At 38.5% G+C, this 25230-nt stretch overlaps 1 protein-coding gene across 2 annotated transcripts in view; it reads right to left on the minus strand.

Annotated features, from left to right (window-relative positions):
* The window catches only part of TTC29 (tetratricopeptide repeat domain 29), a 271190-nt gene that overhangs the window by 180377 nt on the left and 65583 nt on the right, over positions 1-25230 (minus strand). For both annotated transcript variants that reach the window (XM_044930502.2, XM_006065705.4), the window contains exon 7: positions 7147-7359. In XM_044930502.2, the coding sequence (XP_044786437.1) occupies positions 7147-7359 (213 nt within the window). The remainder of the gene's footprint in view (positions 1-7146; positions 7360-25230) is intronic.

A 25230-nucleotide genomic window follows, 5' to 3' on the forward strand; every position in this document is an offset into this window, starting at 1 on the left:
GCTGACATTAATATAATTTACCTGGGTCACAGATGTTAGAGTAAGGTGTATTAGCGATATAATTATGATGAGTTTCCTCTGTGTACAAAATCCGGTCTTAGCATTTTGACATCCATATATGATTTCTATACCAGTCACCCATGTAAGGGCTTCCCAGGTGGGGTTAGTGGTAAAGAACCTGCCTACCAGTGCAGGAGACATAAGAGGTACGGGTTTGATCAGTGGGTCAGGAAGATCCCCTGGAGGAGGGCATGCAACCCACTCCGGTATTTTTGCTTGGAGAATCCCATCGACAGAGGAGTCTGGCAGTCCATAGGGTCGCCAAGAGTCAGACATGATGAAAGCAACTTAGTATGCATACACCACCATGTAAAACCTACAGCCATTCACCATAGCTGTGACTATATGCATGAAATAACTGATAAAGAGTTTCAGCCTTACTTGGTGCACAAATACACATACACACACAGACTGGCATTCAGCTAAGTCTCCAATAGGGCAGATAATTAGCAAATTAAGGAATTATTGCCTTGACTAGGTTTAGTTGGAAAGTTATTGCTTAAAACTTGGGTAAGAATGCCAGAGGTTGGTTTCTTGGTATAAAGTTCCATGCATATTTTGAAATCCAAACACATTTTCCCTTGCTAGTGACTGGTAAATGCTTTTCACCATCTTTTCACAAGGAATTTAGCCTAATTTTTGTAGGATGTGCTTTATTCCAGGCATTATCAAATTTTTCTTCTCAAAATATATAAACATGTAACATGTGCTTCAATAAGACATACATCACACTGTCTAATAAATAGATAATTTACTAACATTTAATGTACAAAATTTAACATGTAAATCTAATATGCTTGCAAGAACCACAGGAGGTTCTTATTTTAAAAAATAATACTATTCTCTTTTACTTTTGGAAGTCTTTGCCTTTTAATGTTATCTGACTCCTGGGTGATGCAAATGCTGACAGATCTACCCTCATTTTTTATCTTTGGAAAGTAAAGATCCTTAGGTTTCTGCACTCTGCATTCCCACCATGACGGATTTCCACAGGAGCTAGCAATTCTCTGCTCAGCACTCACTGAATTACCTCTTGTGAAGCAGTGGCTCAACTGGAAGACTGCAAGGAAACAGGACAGCAAATGCCACTGACAGTATATTTTTTCTTCTCTGACAATTTCATCAATTGCAGAGAATTATACCCTCAAGATCTCACTTCAGCAGAGCTGAGGATGCTAGTGATTCAGTCTGGGAAATCTGAACTCATAATTCAGCTGGGTCCTCACTTTTTCTCTGCTATAGGCTTATGACTGCTGGGGAGAAAGGTGGGACTAGGGAAGGAAAAGAAGGGGTAGAAGGAAGAGACTATGGTGGGAAGTTGCCTCTTCGATAACTAAAGGTTGATTACTTGAGACGTGCACTTGCTGTGTTAAATGGTGTAAAGCAGTGACAGCTGTATGTTTGCAGACAGGATCATTATTTGCATTAAACTTTATGTAAAAAGCAACCCACAAAAGTAGAAAAAAAAATCTATTCCTGTATACAGAAATATTTTGAAACAGCTAATTGAAATAGATCACATCAAATAATAGTAGGATTTAAGTATAAGAACTTCCTGTTTACTAACTGAGATGAAGTTAAGATAAACTGAAAGTAATAAAATAATGAAGGAAAACGTATTACAGTTGAGTGACACACTCAGCAGTGACATACAAAAAAAGTGTCAAATATTATTTATATTGTGTTGTTTACCTGAGTGGGTTAAATTTATATTAGCCATGCTATCCAAGTCAATAATCATTTATCTTAAAGAAATTAATATGTTTTTATTTTCAAAACTAAACTGCTCATTCTTACACTAGTATGTTTACTAGAGAATCCAAAGAGGAAGTCATCCCAGGTGGAATGATGGACAGAGACCATGTTCTTGCGAGTAACTCACATGTTTTATTAAAATGTGCCCTAAACCTTCCTTTTGTTATTTGGCTAACACATATTCACTCATTCATTTATTCAGTTCTTATTTATTAGGACCATCCTATACAAGGTAGAAGGGGACAACTGGGAATGAGGTGGTTGGATGGCATCATGGACTCAATGGACATGAGTTTGAGCAAACTCTAGGAGATAGTGAAGGACAGGGAAGCCTGGCGTGCTGCAGTCCACGGGGTCGCAAAGAGTCAGACACAACTTAGTGACTGAAAACCAAATACCGGGCACAACTCTCAGCACTTGGAATCCATCAGTACATTAACCAGACAAATCCCCTGTCCTTGGGGAGTCTATATTTTAGAGAAATAAAAGGAAAAGACAGAAAATTGAAAATAAGCATAATAAATTATATGGTAAGTTTCAGAGTGATAAGTATTTTGGGGAAAAAATTAAGAAGGTTAAGGGGATTTGAGAATGCTAAGTAGGAGTACAAAGAAAAAAGCAGGTTTCAATATTAAATACAGTTGTAAGGGTAGTAGATATCACTGAGGAGATGGTATCCACAAGAAAATGAAATTAAAGATAGAAAAATTTGAGAAACTCAGAACTATGTGGAAATTAAACACGCTTCTAAATAATCATTGGATCAAAGAAGAAATGAAAAGGTAAACTAGAAAATACTTTGAGATGAATGAAAATGAAAATACAAAACCCCCAAATTGTGGGATTCTGCTAAAGTAGAGCACAGAGGGACATGTACAGCTATAAATGCCTGTTTGTTTGTTTTTTTAAAAGGAAACATCTTTTCACTTTACAAAAGTAGAAAAAGAATAACTCATTAAACTTAAAGCAAACAGAAGGAAATAATATAGAGAGGAAATAAGTGAAATAGAGAATAGAAAAAAAAGAGGTTATCAACAAAACCAAAAGTTGGTTCACTGAAAAAGTCTACAAAATTGACAGACCTTTAGCTAGACTGAACAAGGCAAAAAAAGAAATCCTCAAATTATGAAAATCAGGAATGAATGAGGGAAATCACCACAGTTCTTACAGAGATAAAAAAATATTATAAAGGAATATTATGGACAATGATACACCAACAAATTAGATACAGTTGATAAAATGGAAAAATAGAAAGACACAAACTACTGAAACTGACTCAAGAAGAGATGGAAAATATGAATAGATTCACAATAAGTAAAGAACTTAAATTAGAAATCAAGTACTTTTCACAAAAGAAGCCCAGATAGCTTCAATGATGAAGTCTACCGAATATTAAAAATACAATCAACACCAATTCTTCACAGACTCCTCCAAAAACTGAGAACACTTCCTAAATCATTCTATGAAGACACTATTATTTTGACATCAAAAATACACCACAAGAAAAGAAAACTACAAGCCAACATCCATCATAAATATAGACAATTCCCAATAATTACTAAGAAAGCCAATCCAGGAGTTAAAGGAAAAGGATTAAACACCAGGATAGAGCTGGATTTATCCCAGGAATTTAGGGTTGATTCAACATGTGCAAATCAGTCCACATAATATAGTATTTTTAATAGAAAGGACAAACCACATTTTCATCTCAATAGATGCAGAAAAAGACATTTCACAAAATCCAACCCTTTTTTATAATTTAAAAAACCCTCAACAAATTCCGAATAGAAGGGAACTTCCACAACGTGTTAAAAAAAAATATCTACAAAAATCCCCACAGCTAACATTAAACTTAATGGTGAAAAACTGACAGCTTTTGTCCTAAGATCAGGAAGAAGACAAAGATGGCCTCTGACACCAGCCCTCACATTTATGGTCAATTAAACTTATCAACATTCCCAAGACAAGACTGAGAAAGAAGAGCATTTTCAGCAACTAGTACTGTTCAGATGCTAAAGTGTCTGCCTACAATGCAGGAGACCTGGGTTCGATCCCTGGGTCAGGAAGACCCCCTGGAGAAGGAAAAGACAACCCACTCCAGTACTCTTGCCTGGAAAATCCCATGGTCCGAGGAGCCTGGTGGGCTACAGTCCATGGGGTCACAAAGAGTCGGACACGACTGAGCGACTTCACTTCACTTCAGTACTGGGGCAACTGGATACCCACATGCAAAACATGAAGTTGGACCCTCTTGACACACACACACACACACACACACACACCCCCTAAATATAGGACTTAGAACTATAAAACTCTTAGAATAAAATATAGAAGTAAATCTTCATGACTTTGGATTAGTGAAAACCTTCATAGTTATGATATCAAAAGCACAAACAACAGAAGAAGGAATACATTACTTTGCGCTTTATCAAATTAAAAACTTGGCCCTCGGTGAATACCATCAGAAAGGGAAAAGAAAACCCAGTGTTTTCAAATCACAAATCTGATGAAGGACTTGCGCTAGAATATTAGAGGATTCTTATAAATCAATAATAAAAAGAAAAATAAGCCAATTAAAAATGGGCAAAGAAACTGAATACATATTTCTGCAAAGAAGATATACAAATGGGCAGTAAGCACACAAAGAGATGTTCAACATTAACCAACAGGGATAGGCAAAATAAATTCAGTGAGGTATCACTTTATACCCACTAAAGATGACTGTAACAAAAAGACGAGCAACAAGTGCTGGTGAGGAGGTGGCTAAAGTGAAACCCTTTATACATTGTTGATGGGAATGTAAAACAATTCAGTGACTTGGGAAAACTCTTTGCCAGGTCCTCAATAAGTTAATCCTGAATATTCACTGGAAGGACCAATGCTGAAGCTGAAGCTCCAATACTTTGGCCAACTGATGCGAAGAGCTGACTCATTAGAAAAGGCCCTGATCCTGGGAAAGATTGAAGGCAGGAGGAGAAAGGGATGACAGAGGACGAGATGGCTGGATGGCATCACTGACTCAATGGACACTGAGTTTGAGCAAGCTCTGGGAGATGGTGAAAGACAGGGAAGCCTGGCGTGCTGCAGTCCAGGGGGTCACAAAGAGTCAGACATGACTGAGCGACTGAATAAGAACAACAGCAATAAGTTAAACATAGAGTTACATGACCCAGCAATTCCACAACTAGGTATATACCCAGAGGAACTGAAAACATGTACACAAATGTTCAGAGCAGCATTATTCATAACAGACAAAAGGTGGGAACAACATAAATGTCCATCAACTGATGAGTGGATAAAGAAAATGTGGTAATAATCATACAATAGTGTATTATTTGGCCATAAATATGAATGAAGTAGTGATACACGTTACAAGATGAATAAACTTTGAAACCATGATGCTAAGTGAAAGAAGCTACACAAAAGAACATACATAGTATAATTTCATTTGTGTGAACTAACCAGAAGAGGTCAATGCACAGAGACAGAAAGAAGATGAATGGTTACTAGGGGACAGGGGAACAAGGGTGTAGGGCATGACTTCTAGTGAGTATGGGGTCAGTGTTGATGTTTGTACAAATCTGTGCATTTATTAAAGACAAGTGATGATTGAAATATGAAAATAATAGAATACTAGAGTCATGAGACCACTGTATGGCTGATGCTATACTTGTGCATTACACGAAGGCACCCTAACAAAGGAGCTGGTGCACTATGGATATCAGTCCTCTTCAAATACTATGTAATCCAATGTGGGAGGCAAGGCATGCAATCATCAGCCTGCTGCTTCAGGCTCCCTGACCAAAGCAGAAGGCAACAAGAAGGGGTGATTTGTTCCAGAGCATCTCAGCAGCTGTCAGAGCTCTGTGAAATACTGTGCCATCTTTTAACCTGTGTTCTTTCTTACATGCAAACTATGGGCACACATATTTATTGGTTTCAAAAGATGCTCAAAATTATTACAGCATAAGAAGTTGGTTTTCTCCTATTCTCTTTATCTGTCCTTTGGAAAGTGAGAGATGCTTTCAGAGAGGAGACTGCTTGGCAGGCTCTGACTGTTGGAAGAGACCCTAAGAACTTTGCTTTCTTTGTGAATTACCTTACGATTTAGCAAATGTGAACCTAAAGTGAAATACCTTTTCCTAACTGATAACATTAACTTACATTAAAATTCCACATAACTTTTCACATGACTAAAGTTAGCTGCTGAAATTGATCTAAGAGCTAACTATTTATGTCAGTGTTACCCCTTTGGGGTAAGTACTCAATCACCATTCATTCAAAAGCAGTTCATTCAATGGGATACATCTTTCAACGTTATATTTATTTCAACTAATACTATTTTTAAAAAGTAACAGAGAGAATAAGCTAAGATTTTTACTTTCACTCTTTAAAAAATTAAAATCAAACCCAGAAAATCACTCCTGTTTACTCCAAATAAGCCATTTGTTATTCAGTAAACCAACTGATTAAATATAAACACAAGCTAATGAACTTTGATTCAAGGGCATAACTTCCATCTTTTCCTCCTTCATGAAAGGGCTACTCTATTAATAAATTACTCTGAGATAATTTATTTTACTTTGCATCTCACAAAGTAAAAGCTTATGAGTGTATGTTCCAAATTTGTCTTTATATTTTATTCATATGCAAATGATATAGAATATCAAGCATGTGATCAGCTCTCACAAAAGCATTTTCACTATTGTGAGTGTGCATATGAATCACCTGGGGATCTTGCAAACCTGCAGATCCCGATGCAGTCGGTCTGGAGTGGGGTCGGAGAAGCTGCGTTTCTTACAAGCTTCCAGACGATGCTGATGCTGTCAGTCCAAAGGCCACACTCTTTGACAGGCAAGGGTCTAAAATATATTACACCTCATCTTCCTGTTATTCCTAACTTAATATCCATCATATATTTCCTATTACCTGACAAAATGGAATTTACAGTGAAAGGTCTCTCAGATCTTAAGAAATATATGACTTTAAGTGTGCACATGTGTGTGCACACACGCATACACGTGCGCACACACACCCCCTTAACTTTTGCAAATGACCTTACCTTCTCATTACGGGTTTATTGGTTTATCACATTACTCCCAGAGGGTTGCAATTTTGGAGATAAAGCTTTCAAGAAACTAATGGATTTCTTGTTGTCAGCACTAAGGCCCCTCTGTTTTACAGTGAAACTTGAAAGTATATTGATGGCATTTGTCTCTGCATTTCATAGGAAATAATCACCCAAACACTTGACGGTTTTTACCTCCCTCTTGGGAGAAGCAGCGTCTGCCCATTAAAGGCAGCAGTGTGAGAGTGCTCTTTTCCACCCACCTTCTTTGGCTATTTCACAAGCTTTTATTAGAATTCTGATGGCCTGTTTGTATTCTTTATTTTCCAGCATTTTGTCTGAGAGTAATCTGTAGGTCCTCAGGAGACTCTCACAGGCCAACAAGTTGAGAACACGGCCTGTCTCATCCTTCCATATCCGCCCTTGCGTCAATTGATGGAAGGCTTCATAATGCTCCGCAGCTTCCAGAAGCTGACCTGAGGAATAAAAGCCATTCATAAATACCAACCACAGACCAGAACATAGCTTCAAATATTTTGAATACTCCTTGTGCTTTACTATTCAAGTGGGGTGAAGGAGGGTGGAACCATGGGATGCATTCAAGTCTTTCTAAGGCTGAAGAGGACTTCAGCTGATTTAAAGGAGCTATCTAAATATGGATCTGAGATTCAGCAGATTTTTTTTTAATTAATTTTTTAAAAATTAATTTCTTTATTTTAATTGGAGGCTAATTACAATATTGTGGCTTTTGCCATACATTGACATGAATCAGCCATGGGTGTACATGTGTCCCCTATCCTGAAACCCCCTCCCACCTCCCTCCCCATCCCATCCCTCAGGGTTGTCCCAGTGCACCGGCTTTGAGTACCCTGTTTCAGGCATTGAACTTGGACTGGTGATCTATTTCACACATGGTAATACACATGTTTCAGTGCTACTCTCTCAAATCATCCCACCCTCGCCTTCTCCCAGAGTCCAAAAGTCTGTTCTTTGTATCTGTGTCTCTTTTGCTGTCTTGCATATATGGTCATCGTTACCACCTTTCTAAATTCCATATATATGCGTTAATATACTGCATTGGTGCTTTTCTTTCTGACTTACTTCAGTCTGAATAATAGGCTCCAGTTTCATCCACCTCATTAGAACTGATTCAAATGAGTTCTTTTTAATAGCTGAGTAATATTCCATTGTGTATATGTACCACAGCTTTCTTATCCATTCATCTGCAGATGGACATCTAGGTTGCTTCCATGTCCTTCCTAGCTATTGTGAACAGTCAGCACTGATTTTGGACGGACACTTGTTAAAGGGATATACTTGTGCTAGTGAAATTAACGAGAATTGAATATGTTTAGAGATGGTGTGAATGTTAAGTAATAATTATTAACAAGAATCAGCTAACATTTATTTACTCAACATGATGCATGCAAGGGATGGCTGCTATGTACTATATATGGATTTCTCATTTAATCATCAAAATAGTCCTATGGAATATAGATTCGTTATGATTCCATTTTACAGAAGAAAAGAGTGAGGTTAAGAATTTTGCCCATGGGCTTCCCTGGTGGCTCAGTGGTAAAGAATTCACTTGCCAATGCAGGAGACATGAGTTTGATCCCTGACCCGGGAATACCTCACATGCCGTGCAGCAACTGAGTCTGTGGGCCACAACTATTGAGTCTGTGCTCTAGAGCCTGGCAATTACAACTGCTGAGCCCACGCGCCACAGCTACTGAAGCGTGAGCACCCTAGAGCTGCGTGCTCCACCGGAGAACCCACCGCAATGAGAACCCGAGCACCTCATCTAGAGGGTAGCCCCTGTTTGCTGCAACTAGAGAAAATCCTGTGCAGCAACAAAGACCCCGCACAGCTAAAAATAAATAAATAAATAAATAAATAAATAAATAATCAATTTTAAAAAACGATTTTGCCCAAGATTGCATGGCCAGTGGCTTAGCAGATCCGGGCAGTCTGATTCCAGAGCCCATGTTCTAAACCTCTCTGCTGTCCTGTTATCCCAGTAAAGCAGCAATTCTTCATTCTCAATAACTGAGGTATCTTGAGAGAGGGTGCATTTGCTACAGATTTCAAATGTAAATATTATGGAGCTTCAAACTACTTCTGAAAGTCTGAACTTTTGAAGGAGACTTTGGATACTCTGCTTAATTTTAAATAATAAAATAACAACTGACCTTCTGAATTATATAATATAGTTGAAAATACATCTTCTCAAAGCCCAAACTCTAACTTACAGTCATTTGATTCCTTAAAATGTGAGCAAGCACATTTCTGGAAGGGTAGTTTGTAGTTCCACGCTATAGACTGTATTTTACTTGTGAACTGACTTATAGAAATGCGCACAAAATCCTATAATATAGATACTCTGTTATAGTATTGGAATTACTTAACTGGAATTAACTGAAAAAGTACTTACATCTAGGCATTCCAATAACACTATTTAAGAGTAACTGTAGGCTCCAAGAGGACAGTCTGAGTTCCTATACCACTTTTACCATTTCTGCTGTTTGCGTGCATGCGTGCTAAGTCACTTCAGTCATGTTCAACTCCATGTGACCCACTGGATCATGGCTCACCAGGCTGCTCTGTCCATGGGATTCTCCAAGCAAGACTACTGGAGTGGATTGCCACGCTCTCTTCCAGGGTATCTTCCTGACCCAGGGATCGAACTTGCATCTCTTACGTTTACCTACACTGGCAGGTAGGTTCTTTACCACTAGCACCACCTGGGAAGCCCTTCTGCTGTTTAGCCTCAAGCTAATTACTACCCTCTTTGTGTCCAAATTTAAGGCTTCTGCAAACAAGATTATAGTGTAACTATTCAAGGTGTTATTGTGAGAAATGAATTAATATGTGTTCAATATCTGATACAGAGTAGGTGCTCAATAAACATAGCTACTGTTACCAGCTGGCATAGTGATAATATTTTTTAAAAATCCACAGGCCAATTCATTTTGATATTTGGCAAAACTAATACAGTTATGTAAAGTTTAAAAATAAAATTAAAAAAAAATAAAAAAAATAAAATAAATAGTTGGAAAACAAAAACAAAAACAAAAACAAACAAACAAAAAAATCCACAGGCCAAATGAAACATAACCACTTTTTATTTTTCTTTTAAGTACAACATATTCTTCCAACAAAATACATAGTTGAGTCATGATGAAAATATTATCATGACTGATTAAAGGACCCTATGTAGGACATATTAGGCTCAATTTCCTTAAATAAGATGCATGATATAGGTGTTAACTAACCCTACAATCAGAATCATTTTGCAACATGTAACTATATCAAATCAACACATTGTACACATTAAACCTAAATAATATTATATGTCAATTACATCTCAATAAAGCTATAAACAACGGAAAAAAAGATACATTGCACAGTACAGGTTGAACACTCCCCTGCTATGACTATTGTGTATAATTTCTTCCTACTGACTCACTAGAAAAGACCCTGATGCTGGGGAAGATTGAAGGTGGAAGAAGGGGACGACAGAGGATGAGATAGTTGGATGGCATCACTGACTCAATGGACATGAGTTTGAGTAAACTCCGGGAGTTGGTGATGGACAAGAAAGCCTGGCATGCTGCAGTCCATGGGGTCGCAAAGAGTTGGACAGGACTGAGCGACTGAACTGAACTGATTGAACTGATTTTTGCACTGAATTTATCAAAATAAATATTAAAATGCACATATAAAGAAGTAGTATTTTCAAAGAAATACAACAGAGATATACAATCAGGAAATGATCTGTACAAAAATTCAGTAAAGACTTGACTAGTCTGAGCCCCTTGCAGAAGGAGGGTGTATCAGCAAAGAAACATGGGAGAGGGTGGCTTGTGATGCTGAGCTGTTTATAAACTTGTATTATGAAATTTTCACATGATGAAAGACTACAAAGCCATAAATATGATATTACAGAAGAATATTTGATTTCATGGACAGGTGCTTATGATAAGTGAAAATACTGAAAATTATCAGAAAACATTTACAAAGCAGTATCAGTGTTATCTGCATGATAAGTGGTTTGTTTTCTGTTTTTCTTTCTGATTACTGGCATCTGCTACTGTTTCTAGCATCAAAATATGTTCAGTGTGTTAAAAGAAATATGCAATAGAAGCTATTTAAAAATAATGCCCAGTTCTTTTTCATTTTGATACAAATACTCATGGTTGAAGTTTCCTGTTCTGTCTTTACATCTAACTGACAAATTTTCTCTTTCCTCCCACAAAAGCGGGCACAGTTTTTCACCTCTCTCCTGCAGCACCACTCAGTAGAAACACCTTTCTCCAAATACCCATGACTCTCATTTCTTTTTTAAAACTTGAATGGAGCATTGACATATATGTGTTATGTTTCCTCTGTTAACTATATTTCTGCCTGTAAAGTATCCCTGGAAAGATTGTATATGAGAGTTCTTTTTTTTCATCCAGCATCCATTTATTCACAAAGTATGGATACATATTTCACTTTGGTCATGTAAATAGGGATGGATGGATACAGGGAACTATGAGTAAACGAGAGAGTTCCAAAAAAAAATTGGGGACTATAAGGAGACTAAGAAGGGCCTGACAGCGTATGTGGTCACACACAGTAACCATATGGAAAGAGGGTCCAAAGGTGTGTCATACAATAACATATTCACTAAGAATTCCAGAAGGAGAGCTGGGAGAGGAAGCTCTGGGTAACCCAACTAATTATAATGAGGTGCAAATGATGCATAATGATGTAGACAGTACATGAGAAGTGATAACTGGGTCCAAGGTTTGATCCACATCAGGCAGAAAGGGGAAGTAAGGGGAAGGGAGGGGGAAAGTGGGGAAAGGAGATGTCAAGGAAATGGGGAGGGGGATGAAGATGGGGAAGGCAGGGAGAAAGGTGGGGACTGTGTCTCGGTATTCCAAACAAGCCAGACTTCTCTCCCGGTTACTGATGTCATCAGATTTCCTGCACAGGCTGTCTATGCAGAAATGAAATAAGAGAGGTTCTTAGGACATTGGTTTCAGTTGATTAGGATGGAAGGGGGCCTTGGGATGATTGAGAAATAGACTTTTCAGTTGAGTTTGATTTTTTATTAAGCAGTGGGGACTAGTATCAGTGTACTGCCTAGCTGATAATTACTAGCCAAAGTTAAACTCTTATGTGCTTGAGTTATGGTATTAGAAAGCAGCCTAGGCCAAGATACTCAGTAAAAGGTATAGACAACTATTGTTTCTCAAAGAGCAATGGCTGCTAGTTCAAAAAGGTTTTTTCCCCTCATACATTATCCTAGTTAACCTTTCAAACCTTTCAAAAGGTGTCCTCTTTTTACACCAAAGAGGACACTAAGGCTCACAAACATTAAATGACTCTAATTGCTAAAAGATGATGTTTAAGATTTAAATCCAGGATCGCCAAACCAACCCTAGAGCTTGGTTCTCCCATATCAGAACAAGTCAGAAAACTTAGATGGAGTAAGTCAGATTATCTGGACATAAATCTCTCACGTTAAAACAATGCTGGATTTACATGATTTCTAGTGTCTTCCAGGTCTATAACTCTGTGCCCCTATTCAGGTAGTCACAGGAACTTCCAACATGAACGAACAGATACTACATACTGATGCGCTTCTCACTGCTCTCCCTGAGTCTAATGTACAACCAGCTCTGTAGTCCGCATCTAAATTCTCTACTTTAACCTAAACTGTGAGGTGACATCCATGGGGTGAGGGTACCTAGGATGTCACATACATAGTCCCAACCTGTGATCACATCCAGCTACTCATGGCTTTATGTCTGCTTCCTCAACCACTCTACCACAGAGGAGGGCCCAGGGGGTTCTGATCAGCCCTGTTTATTTATTTTTAAATTTTTATTGGAGCATAGTTCATTTATAATGTTTCAGGTGTAAGGCACAGGAAATCAGTTATTCATACACATATATCCATTCTTTCTTAGATTCTCTTTCCATATAGGTTATTTTGAGCATTGAATTCCCTGTGCTATAACTAATAGTAGGTACTTATTAGTTATTAGTTATCTATTTTATATATAGTAGTGATCAGCACTGGTTTAAACCGAGGTGCCTACATAGAGGAAGAGAGTTTTCCAGCCCTTCTTGAATGTAGGGAATCATTTCTAAAGTTATCTAGTGGCAAATAGGAGAGTAAGTCAGCCAGCAAGGATTTGATCCAAATAATCATAGGCATACAAATGACCTGGCTGTAATTTCTAAAGACTGGTCAGAATGTGAAAGTACATATTTATGATATGGTATAATACTTGATTTAAAAATATTAAAATATCAATGAAGGAAGCATATGAATTTAAATAGGAAAATATTTTCCTTTAAGCATGACTAACAATGTGATCATTTCCATCCAATTTATATTTCCAACAGTGAAAGAAAAGAAAGAAAGTGAAGTCACTCAGTCGTGTCCGACTCTTTGCGACCCCATGGACTGTAGTCCACCAGGCTCCTCTGTCCATGAGATTCTCCAGGCAAGAGTACTGGAGTGGGTTGCCATTTCCTTCTCCAACCAACAGTGAACAGGACTTTAAAGATTTTCTTACTTTATGAGTAAAGACTCGTATTAATATCAATTAGATATTTATTAGGACACAATGCACCCTGTTCTTATCAAAAAATTCTAAATTTAATATACCTGAGAAATAGTATAAAAGGTCTTCAATCCAGTGATTATTTTGACAAAGCTAAATGTAAATATAAATGGAGATCCTTAGTCAGGTTTTCAAGTTTGGCTCATGGCAGCCCTTTACAGCTTCTTCGGCATGCTCAGTGTGTCTGGTAACAAATTACCAGATGAGCTTTAATATATCAGGGCCAGGCAAGATTCCCAGATCCCACCATCAATCTTGCTGAAGGACAAGTGTCTAGACAGGCATCCTTCTCTGGCATTTTCAGGCATTAACATTACTTTTCATTGAGAAAGAGGGCAGAGAGAAGAAAAACAATTAGAACAAGGTATCACAAAAGTAAAAGTTTACTGAAAACCAAAGAAAGGAGGATTCAGGCACATTCAGAGATGGTAAAGGCATCTTGAGGGGACATGAGCTTTATCTTCTTGCACCAGGAATTACTCATCACTATGCTCCAGTACTCTTGCCTGGAGAATCCCAGGGACAGGGGAGCCTGGTGGGCTTCCGTCTATGGGGTCGCACAGAGTCGGACACGACTGAAGCAACTTAGCAGCAGCAGCAGCAGCATGAATAATAAAGATCACAGGAGTAACTGTGATAAGGAAGACATGCTGTGTCTCATCACTAGGAGTGCCTGGTTCCACACCAGAACAAACATCCAGAGCATCCACTCATATTTCAAGTTGATCAGGGCAGAAAATGGAGCCAAGATGTTTTGCGGGAGTGATTGGAGATGGCCTTCCATCAATAATCAATTTATCTCAAGAACATGAGATACTATCAGAAAACATATCACAGTGGGAGACACACTGTGAACAACTACATACGAGAAGAATCCAGGATGCACAGAAGTGGGCTCAGTGCCAAGTGTTTCTTGGTTTTTCTGGTTTGTTTTTTAAACAATTATACAACATCTACAGATGTTGTTTATAGTTTTTCATCTAAAAGAAAGTGTACTCTTAAAATAAAACTACTACTAAGGAGTTCCCTTTACCCAAAGCCCACATAAACAAGAAATCCCCCCATTTATTTAAAAATACAAACAAAAACCCGGACAGTGTTGTAAACTGCAAAATGTTTGGTAGGATGTTAAGACAAACACTATGTAGAGAAAACAAGGTTTTATACATTTGGGTGTTACCCAAATTGCTGCTTACCCCTCTTTCCTGGCACAACATCTCTGAAAGTTTATAGATATTTGTTGTATGACAGCAGATGTCTAGAACAAATATTAAGCAAAGGAGAATGTATATGGTCTCTCCCATTTTAGTTTTTTTTTTAAAGTAGGAAGATTGACTAGATATTAACACAAATGGGTTTAAATGTGAAGCTGCCATAAAAGCAGGAACATAAATGTAATTCTCCCAGCCGCTATTTTGATGCACATTTTTGATTCCATGAATATTTTATGAAATGGCCCAAACTAAAGCCATATAACATTCCTGCATTACTGATGCTTGCGCCCGTAAGCTACGAACATTAGAGGCATGATTGAGTGCATTAAAATGAACTCATTCAGCAGTGCATTGATTACTTGAAGGGGGAGGGAAAAGAAAAAAAGAAGAAAAAAAAAAGAAGTTGCTCCACTTAAGAAAGCAGCACACGAATCTAAAGTTTGCAATATAATAAAGGTGAAAGCAAGTTTGAAATAAAATAATATTTCATAAATAGGCTGTGACTCTGTCTAGACTTGACATTAATTAGGCAAGGTGTTAATTATGTCCAAAGATGGCTCTGGTATTGTTCAGGTAATTTCAAATGTCACAATCTCTGAGACGCTCAGGCTGGCCTGCTTTAGCTCCATGCATCAGCAATTCTGAAAGTAGCTAATTATTTCCTTTTCTATCAACTTGTACATTTGCCAGTAAAAATAATGCTACAGGAACAATTGCATGAGAATAATTTGACAGGCCCATAAGGCCTATTTCTTCAGCAGCCTTGGTATAAGTCATAAGCATATTTAGTTGTAAATGGTGCACATTTGCTGAAGAATTTAAGGAAATATTCCACTTTGGCCTAAAACAACAACCTAAAGGAACAATAAAGCTTTATGTATCTTATATTACATTTTAATCTGAAGCTACTGGACATCTTTGGCAGTTGGTACTATTCTGTATGATGTAGGCATAAACTCCGCTAGAAGCAATATTGAACAGCAGCAAAAAGAGAAAAATGTTATTATTGCCTTTTTATTAAAACAAAAGACACTGTTTTCCATTTCAGTTTAACTGCATGAACAATTTATATTATCTCTGGGTTTTAACATTCAATTATGATAATTATAACGGCATGATCCATGCTGAAATATTAAGGGTCTGTCATACTTCCCAATGGAAACTATCACTTTTAAGGATTTATCTCTTATCAGGGGAGATCTGTTCTGTGTTCTCACCCACTGCACACCAGTGCAAGATGCAATGCCAGAAAACAAAGATTTTGTTTCTGAAACTCAATAGCATCCCTAATAAACTGGGAAGACAATGTGCCCGTAACTTTTGAGTAGTTTCTCTGGGATGTCTAGAGGAGATGTAAGGTGATGGTCAGTCGGTAAAGAATCTGCCTGCAATGCGGGAGACCTGGGTTCAATCCCTCGGTTGGGAAGAAAAAAAATCCCTTGAGAAGGAAATAGCAGCCCACTCCAGTATTTTTGCCTGGAGAATTCCATGGGAAGAGGAGCTTGGCAGGCTACAGTCCATGGGTCACAGAGTCGGACATGACTGAATGACTAACACTTTCACTTTCAAGGTGCTATTTAAAAACTGGGATCCTTTATCATTTTGAGCAAAGATTTCAGATGGATGTTGTAGGTGTGCTATCATGCCTCTTTTAAAGAATACAGGTCACTAAACCAAGACAATGAAAATAGGTCCCAGGAAGACAGGAAGGAAGGCATGGGAGAAATTCACCAAAGCCTTTATCACTGATGTTGGCAATGCTGGTGAGTTAATTTTTAAATTCCAAAAAATTTGCCAGGACTTCTGAAATATTCTGGAGGAACTGTTATCAACTGCTGTTGCTTGTCATTTTAGATACCTGAATTGTGGTCAGTGGTGGACATACTGCACAAACTTATAATACACTAATTATTATGCTCAGATGGCACTTTCTATCTAAGTGTTATAATTTCTAAGGATTAAGCATTAGGCAGCTTTGCTCTTAAATGTTCACACTTGGAAGTATTGAAATCACTCCAATAATTTTTTAAAGTGTAAACCACTTGTATGCTGTATAAACAACAGGAAATTAATACTAGCCATTAAAAAGCTTATAAAGCTTTCTACCTCATCTTAAAATCATAAGTAAAAAGTGTTGACAAACATAAAAGTCTAAGGAGAAATACCGTCAATGTTGACATTAGATCAGCTATGAATTATTTTGCTCTGGACTTGATCAATCACGTAATTCTCACTTGAATTACAGATTGCTCATGATTTTAAATAAACCACGTTCTGATGACGTGTACCATGGTTACATGAGCCAAGAGAAAGGTGGGGAGTGTAAATGCAGAAGTATCACCACTGATTCCCTAATGGGAGATGAGGGGAATGAAGAGGATTTTCCCCATACATGGCTGTTATGGTTGAAATAAGTATCTGCTAATTTTGGGTATTACAAAAACCTAACTAACTGAAGGCCTTCCCTGGTGGCTCAGTGGTTAAGAATCCGCCTGTGGTAAAGAAGACACAGGATCCCCCAGAGAAGGAAATGGCATTACACCCCAGTGTTCTTGCCTGGAGAATTCCAGGGGCAGGGGAGACTGATGGGCTACAGTCCACGGTACTGCAAAGAGCTGGGTACAACTTAGCAACTGAACAACAGCAACTAACAAAGTAATCTATTTAGGTGAGTATGGAGGGAGAAAAATAATATTAATGGAGTCCTTACCATGTGCCATGAAATTAAAAGACGCTTACTCCTTGGAAGGAAAGTTATGACCAACCTAGATAGCATATTCAAAAGCAGAGACATTACTTTGCCAACAAAGGTTCGTCTAGTCAAGGCTATGGTTTTTCCTGTGGTCATGTATGGATGTGAGAGTTGGACTGTGAAGAAGGCTGAATGCTGAAGTATTGATACTTTTGAACTGTGGTGTTGGAGAAGACTCTCGAGAGTCCCTTGGACTGCAAGGAGATCCAACCAGTCCATTCTGAAGGAGATCAGCCCTGGGATTTCTTGGGAAGGAATGATGCTAAAGCTGAAACTCCAGTACTTTGGCCACCTCATGTGAAGAGTTGACTCATTGGAAAAGACTCTGATGCTGGGAGGGATTGGGGGCAGGAGGAGAAGGGGAAGACAGAGGATGAGACGGCTGGATGGCATCACTGACTCGATGGATGTGAATCTGAGTGAACTCCGGGAGTTGGTGATGGACAGGGAGGCCTGGCATGCTGCGATTCATGGGGTCGCAAAGAGTCGGACACGACTGAGCGACTGATCTGATCTGATCTGATCTACCATGTGCCTAGCACTAACAGTAGTAGATATATGTATATATATATATACACACACACACACACACATACATACATATACATATATATATTGGCCAACCCAATATATCAGGTGTGCATATATGCATATATATGCATCTTCATCTTATTTAAAATCTTTATTTTTTATTCAGGTATAGTTGATTTACAACACTATGTTAGTTCTGTTGTACAACAGTGTTCCACATTTTTATAGGTTATTAATGTTATGAAAATCGGCTACATTCCCTGTGCTGTGCAATATGCCCTTATAGCTTACTTGTTTTGTGCATAGCAGTTTGTACCACTTAATTCCCTACCCCCCTCTTGTCCCTCTTCCCTTTCATCTCTTCACTGGTAACCGCTAGTTTGTCCTTGGTATCTGGGAGTCTGCTTCCATTTTGTTATCTTCATTTGTTTTTTAGATTCCACATGTGTGTGATAATAGTATCCACATTTTAGGGATAAAGAAAATGAGCATCAGGGGTTCTCTGGCCTAAATTCACATACCAAGCAGGTGGCAGAGCTGACGCCCAAAGCTCATGATGGCTTTACTTGTTCAAGGTGACCCGTTTTTGGAAACTGTCCAATGTTTGACTTAAAAGCAAAGATCCCAATGCCAGGATATCATCAGACCTCTTCCACCCTTTCTTTAAAGGTTCTGAGACAAGGACCAACCTCAGGGTGTGGCTGAAATGGGCACTGAGAAAGCTGTGTCAACACTCTGGATGAGCCTCTTACATGGAGTGCTTCAAATGCAAAATGCTATGGAACAGTATCACTTATTCCAATGGAAAGCCTTTAAGACACTAGTTGGAAACAGCACCCGTCATCCAGCTTGCACCCAGCACCCCTCTCACTCTTGGTCAGTGGCCCCTCCTAGGAGATACTTCCGAGGCAGTGCCTCTGCTCAGAGAGACAAGAGGAAATACGCTTTCAGAACGGTGCATCCAGTGGGGCAAAATTGCAGCCTTGGTGCCTCTATTCAAGACCTCCTTGCAAAGCTTTGAAAAAGAGAAACCCACTACAGAGCAGGCACCTCTGAATGAAGCTTCCTCTCTGTACTACTCGTTAAGCAGTAAATAATTAAACCACCCTGAAAAAGACAGGTAAAATACAAGCCGCAATGTCAGTAACACAGACATGAAAGAGAAGGGGAAGAAAATGAATTTAAAAAAAAGGCAATGAAATAATTCATTTGAAGCTCTAATAAAGTTTCATTTGCAGTCTTGTTTAAAGATATATCAGACTTTAGGGATGTAACCTAATTACATTTTTATTCTAAGTTCCATTCAAAGATCTTGGACTTTGATTCTTTAACACAGATCAAACATGGAATAATTTTCTTGTGGCTATCAATACTTAAAAAGGATCTCTTCATTAAATACTATAAGGTCTTAGGAACATGTACACATGGCAGATGGAGAATAAACTGACATGCCCCAAAAAGTGACAATTAATTTATGTAGAAATAGCAATGCTAATCACTTAACTTCTGGGGGAAAAAAAAAACGCCTTTTAAACTATGACATTCACTTTTATTCTAATATAAAGTGACTCAGTTTCTAATATTGATCAAGTCAGATACACCTCAGATAATGTATACCAGTGCCCATTTTCGAAATCCAGTCTTGGAATTTACCCAGGAAATGAAATACTGGAAGTAGTAAGGCTTGAAATCATGCAGAGATTAAAGGGGAGCTGCTTTCACAGGCCTGCAGTCATTCTAACAGCCTCAGTGAAGGGTGGGTGTTGAGAGTAATCGATGCTCATACTTAGACACTTTCTGGACTGGATTTATTTCACATGGTTATTAGGAAACCTGAATAGAATTACATGTTTGCTCTTCCAGAGAATCTTTTTGGAAAAGTTTCCTCCAAAGGGACTTTTAAGATGCTAGGACCTTTTAAGTAAACCTTAAAAATGCATTTCAATACACAGTATGTGAAGACAAATACGGTTTGATTCCACTTATATGGCGCTCAGTTGTGTCTGACTCTTTGCGACTCCATGGACTATAGCCCACCAGGCTCCTCTGTCCACGGGATTCTCCAGGCAAGAATACTGGAGTGGGCTGCCATTTCCGCCTCCAGGGGATCTTCCCGACCCAGGGATCCACGCATTCGCTTAAGTCTCCTGTGGGCAGGCAGGTTCTTCACTAGCACCACCACTGTTTTAGGATGACCAATTCCTCCAGGTTTACCAGGACTTTTTTCATTCCTACACTAAACATCTGGAGTCCTGGGAACTCCCTCGGTCTCAGGCAAACTGGGATGATTAGTGACCTTAACATTGACTCAAAATGTTATGAAAGAATTTTGAAAATACATGAATAAAACACAAAAGTGATATTTAGCAAAAGTATAATGAAATATATGTTTTACTTACTTTACGGGCAAAAATATATCAGCATGAAGGAAACACTACAAGGAAAAATCTCAAAAATTACTAACAATGACACCATCAGTCAATCAAAATGTTTTTACTTAGATCAAGTGTCATTCTACTTTTCTATCCATGCATAATGTTTACACAGTTATAAAGAGATTACTATAATTTGGGTAAGTTTGCTTACCTAAATTATTTTATTAGATATACTCTCCATATTAAGTATTTTCATAATTGCATTATGAAAGGCTGCATCTTATTTTGGGAGGTGTGCATGGATCCTAAGTAGCTTCAGTTGTGTCCAACTCTTTGTGACCCATGGCATGCAGCCAGTCAGGCTCCTCTGTCCAGGGGATTCTCCAGGTAAGAATACTGGAGTGGGTTGCCGTGCCTTCCTCCTGGGTATCTTCCCCACCCAGGGATTGAACCCAGGTCTCTTATGTCACCTGCATTGCCAGGTAGGTTCTTTACCACTAGCGCCACCTGGGAAGCACAGATGTATATTTTAATCATTTGTCTAGTGCTTCAATATTTAGATTATTTCTCCATTATAAATGATGTTACAATTAACCTCTTTGGGTATTTTTCCCTCAGTTCAGTTCAATTCAATCACTAAGTCATGTCCGACTCTTTGCAACCCCAGGAATCACAGCACACCAGGCCTCCCTGTCCTTCACCAACTCCCGGAGTTCACTCAAACCCATGTCCGTCGAGTCAGTGATGCCATCCAGCCATCTCATCTGCTATCATCCCCTTCTCCTCCTGCCCCCAATCCCTCCCAGTATCAGGGTCTTTTCCAATGAGTCAACTCTTTGCATGAGGTGGCCAAAGTATTGGAGTTTCAGCTTCAGCATCAGTCCTTCCAATGAACACCCAGGACTGATCTCCTTTAGGATGGACTGGTTGGACCTCCTTTAAGTCCAAGGGACTCTCAAGAATAATCTCCAACACCACAGTTCAAAAGCATCAATTCTTCAGTGCTCAGTTTTCTTCACAGTCCAACTCTCACATCCAAACATGACCACAGGAAAAACCATAGCCTTGACTAGACGAACCTTTGTTGGCAAAGTAATGTCTCTGCTTTTGAATATGCTATCTAGGTTGGTCATAACTTTCCTTCCAAGGAGTAAGCGTCTTTTAATTTCATGGATGCAATCACCATCTGTAGTGATTCTGGAGCCCCCCAAAATAAAGTCTGACACTGTATCCACTGTTTCCCCAGCTATTTGCCATAAAGTGATGGGACCAGATGCCATGATCTTCGTTTTCTGAATGTTGAGCTTTAAGTCAACTTTTTCACTCTCCTCTTTCACCTTCATCAAGAGGCTTTTGAGTTCCTCTTCACTTTCTGCCATAAGGGTGGTGTCATCTGCATATCTGAGGTTATTGATATTTCTCCCAGCAATCTTGATTCCAGCTTGTGCTTCCTCCAGTCCAGCGTTTCTCATGATGTACTCTGCATATAAGTTAAATAAGCAGGGTGACAATATACAGCCTTGACGAACTCCTTTTCCTATTTGGAACCAGTCTGTTGTTCCATGTCCAGTTCTAACTGTTGCTTCCTGACCTGCATACAGGTTTCTCAAGAGGCAAGTCAGGTGGTCTGGTATTCCCAATGTCTTTCAGAATTTTCCAGTTTATTGTGATCCACACAGTCAAAGGCGTTGGCATAGTCAATAAAGCAGAAATAGGTGTTTTTCTGGAACTCTCTTGTTTTTTCCATGATCCAGAAGATGTTGGCAATTTGATCTCTGGTTCCTCTGCCTTTTCTAAAACCAGCTTGAACATCTGGAAGTTCGTGGTCACATATTGCTGAAGCCTGGCTTGGAGAATTTTGAGCATTACTTTACTAGCATGTGAGATAAGTGCAATTGTTCCATATATATATTTTAATTTCTAGAAGTGAAATTAGCAGATAAAGATGTATGGAAAATTTTGTAGTTGCTATGCATTGCTACATTGCTTTCTAAAACCATTTAAATTATTTACATTATCACCAGCAATATATATAAGTATTATTTTAAGGAACCAGGATTGCTTTGTTTTTGTATTTTAAGAAGTGTTAAATGGTCTTTTCCCTGACCCTTAGTGTCACCCCTATAGCATCTCTTCTTGAATATCAACTGTAGAGATCATGAATACTTATAAAATTAATCCCCAGGGAACAATTTTCTTTTTCTATTTCCCACCCAAGCTACCACACTTCAAAGAATTTCCTTGTTTGTAGGCAGTAGACCAGCATCCAAGTGGAACAACAGGGATGAGCAGATAAAGCCTGCAGGTTCTTGAGACTGGGAGAATATGTACCTACTAAGCACCTACTGCATACACAATAGTAATCCCACCACTTCGAAAGGCAGCAGAAAAGTTATTCATGGAAGCAAGGCCTCCCCTTTCAAATACACTTAATGTTTTAAAGGAAAATTAAAGAAGCTGACAGTTTTTAAGGACTGATCTTTCAATAGCTATTTAAGTGACCATACAAAGTAGAGGTGGAAGTGAACTCAGAGCAATCCTGCTCCCACTCCCTTACTGTAGAGACAAGGAGAGCAAGATCTACCAGGATTAAATAACTTACCCAGATACACATAGTTGTCTAGCACACAGCAGTGTCAACAGAGAATCTAAGGTTATTGTCCAATCTAACAGTTTTTCTTCTGCTAGACTTCATCTCTAGCCTGATGCTCAAATGCCCTTCGGTTAACTATGCAGACCAAGATGATCATCCAATGTCTATCAACCATGACTAATATTTGCCTTATATCTTTATATAATAAACTTAGTATATATCTTATATCTTTATTAAAGCTTTTGTCCCATGTTTCTAATACCCTTGTAGATTTGGACTTCCCTTGATATCCAAAGAACCAATTAGTAATTAACATCCCCTCCCCAACTTTTCTTCATGATTAACAATATGATTGGATCTCTAATAGTTCTTTAATCTTCATCATTATTATTTTTATCAACTGTAAAAACCTTCTGTCCTTCTCTTTACTTTGTAATTCAATGAAATCTTTAAAATTAGCTAGTTTTGCTTTCCAAATAAAAGAGCACACACACAAGAACCAATTCTAATAGTGTGAAAAAGCATTTAAAGCAAAATAAGTCTGCCACCATTCCACAGCACTGGTGCCCTTCTCCAGGGCTGCCTCAGTTGAGATTTTGTATATTTGATGGGTTTTAAATCCTCTCAACAGAGCTTATATCACTATTAATTTTTAATAAAATGAAAGAGAAAATAAAATACCACACTAAAAACTGATATATCCTTTGCATTTCTTTTAGTTATTAAGGCTGTTTTTCTAATAAACTGGCAAACATTATTCCATGACAAATAAGAAATTACCATGAAATTTCTATCCATTTGATGTAGCATCTTTGACAATATTAAAATCTTTGATTATATTATTATATTTCAACCTTTTTTTTTGGAGAACTGAATATTGTGATGATAAATTTCATTTCAAATGCTGAAGAATAAAAATATTCACCAAATGAAGTCATTTTTGTAATGGAATATAGAGTAAAGTAAAAAGCCAAAACTCTAGGAAGAGATTGTTTATATTAGATATTAAGGAGTTTTTTAAAAAATCTGCTTATATTATTTTAGATAATATTCAGTTGATCACCACCCATGATAAGTGTTTAAAATGAAAGACCATTACATCCTTTTCATGTCAAATTATATCACCCACCACTATTATATTCCTTTATTTTTTTCCTAAAAAAACACTTTTTTTTTAAGTTAATAAAAATCACTGATGCTATATCGAATATTGTATTAGTTTCCTGAGGCTGCTTTAACAGAGTACCACAAACTGGGCGGCTTAAATAACAGAATCTACTCTCTCATAGTCCTGGAGGCTGGAAGTCCAAAATCAAGATGTGGGTTAGCAAGGCTAGTTCCTCCTGGAGCTTGTGGGGGAGAATCTGTTCAACACCTCACTCCTAGTAGGTGTTCTTTGAATTTTTTTTTTCTTTGGCTGAGGCACGTGGGATCTTAGCTCCCCAACCAGGGGTCGAGTCAGTACTCTTGGCATTGGAAGGTGAGTCTTAACCACTGGACCACCAGGGAGGTCCCCTGGTCCTCGGCCTGTAGATGAGGTTCTCCTTATGTTTTCACATCTTCCCTCTGTACATGTCTTTCTCTGCACCCAAATTTCCCCTTTTTATAAGGATGCTGGTCATATCGGATTGGGGCCACCTAATTACCTCATTTCAACTCGAACGTTCACCAGGACTCTATTTCCAAATAAGGTCACATTCACATGTACTTGAAGTTGAGAATTCAACCTCTTGGGGACTTCCCTGGTTGTCCAGTGGTTAAGAGTCTGCCTGCCAATGCAGGGGACATGGGTTTGATCCCTGGTCGGGGAAGATTCCAAATGCCATGGGAGCAACTAGGTTCGTGTGCCTTAACTACTGAACTCGCACTGCAGAGCCCATAAGCCAAAATTACTGAAGCCCGCACCTAGAAGGGCTTCCCTGGTGGCAGGGAGTAGGCACCCCAACAAGAGAAGGCACTGCAGTGAGAAGCCCGCATATCACAACTAGTGAGTGGCCCACTGACCACAAGCAGAGAAAGTCAACACGCAGCAATGAAGACCCAGGACAGACAAAAATAAACAAGTAAATAAAATTTTTTAAAAGAAGGCTTTTTCTTAAAAAAAAAAAAATCAATATCTCTTAATGGGTCCCAATTCAATCCATAGCAAATATGATTGAAAATTTTCTCTAAATGAGTATCAGATTCATATGCAGTATGGTCCCATCTTGGTTGTGTACAGTACTGAGAGCAGTCAGTACCAACACTGGGGAAGCG

Source organism: Bubalus bubalis, chromosome 17 (assembly GCF_019923935.1).
Source record: "Bubalus bubalis isolate 160015118507 breed Murrah chromosome 17, NDDB_SH_1, whole genome shotgun sequence".
Lineage (NCBI taxonomy): Eukaryota > Metazoa > Chordata > Mammalia > Artiodactyla > Bovidae > Bubalus > Bubalus bubalis.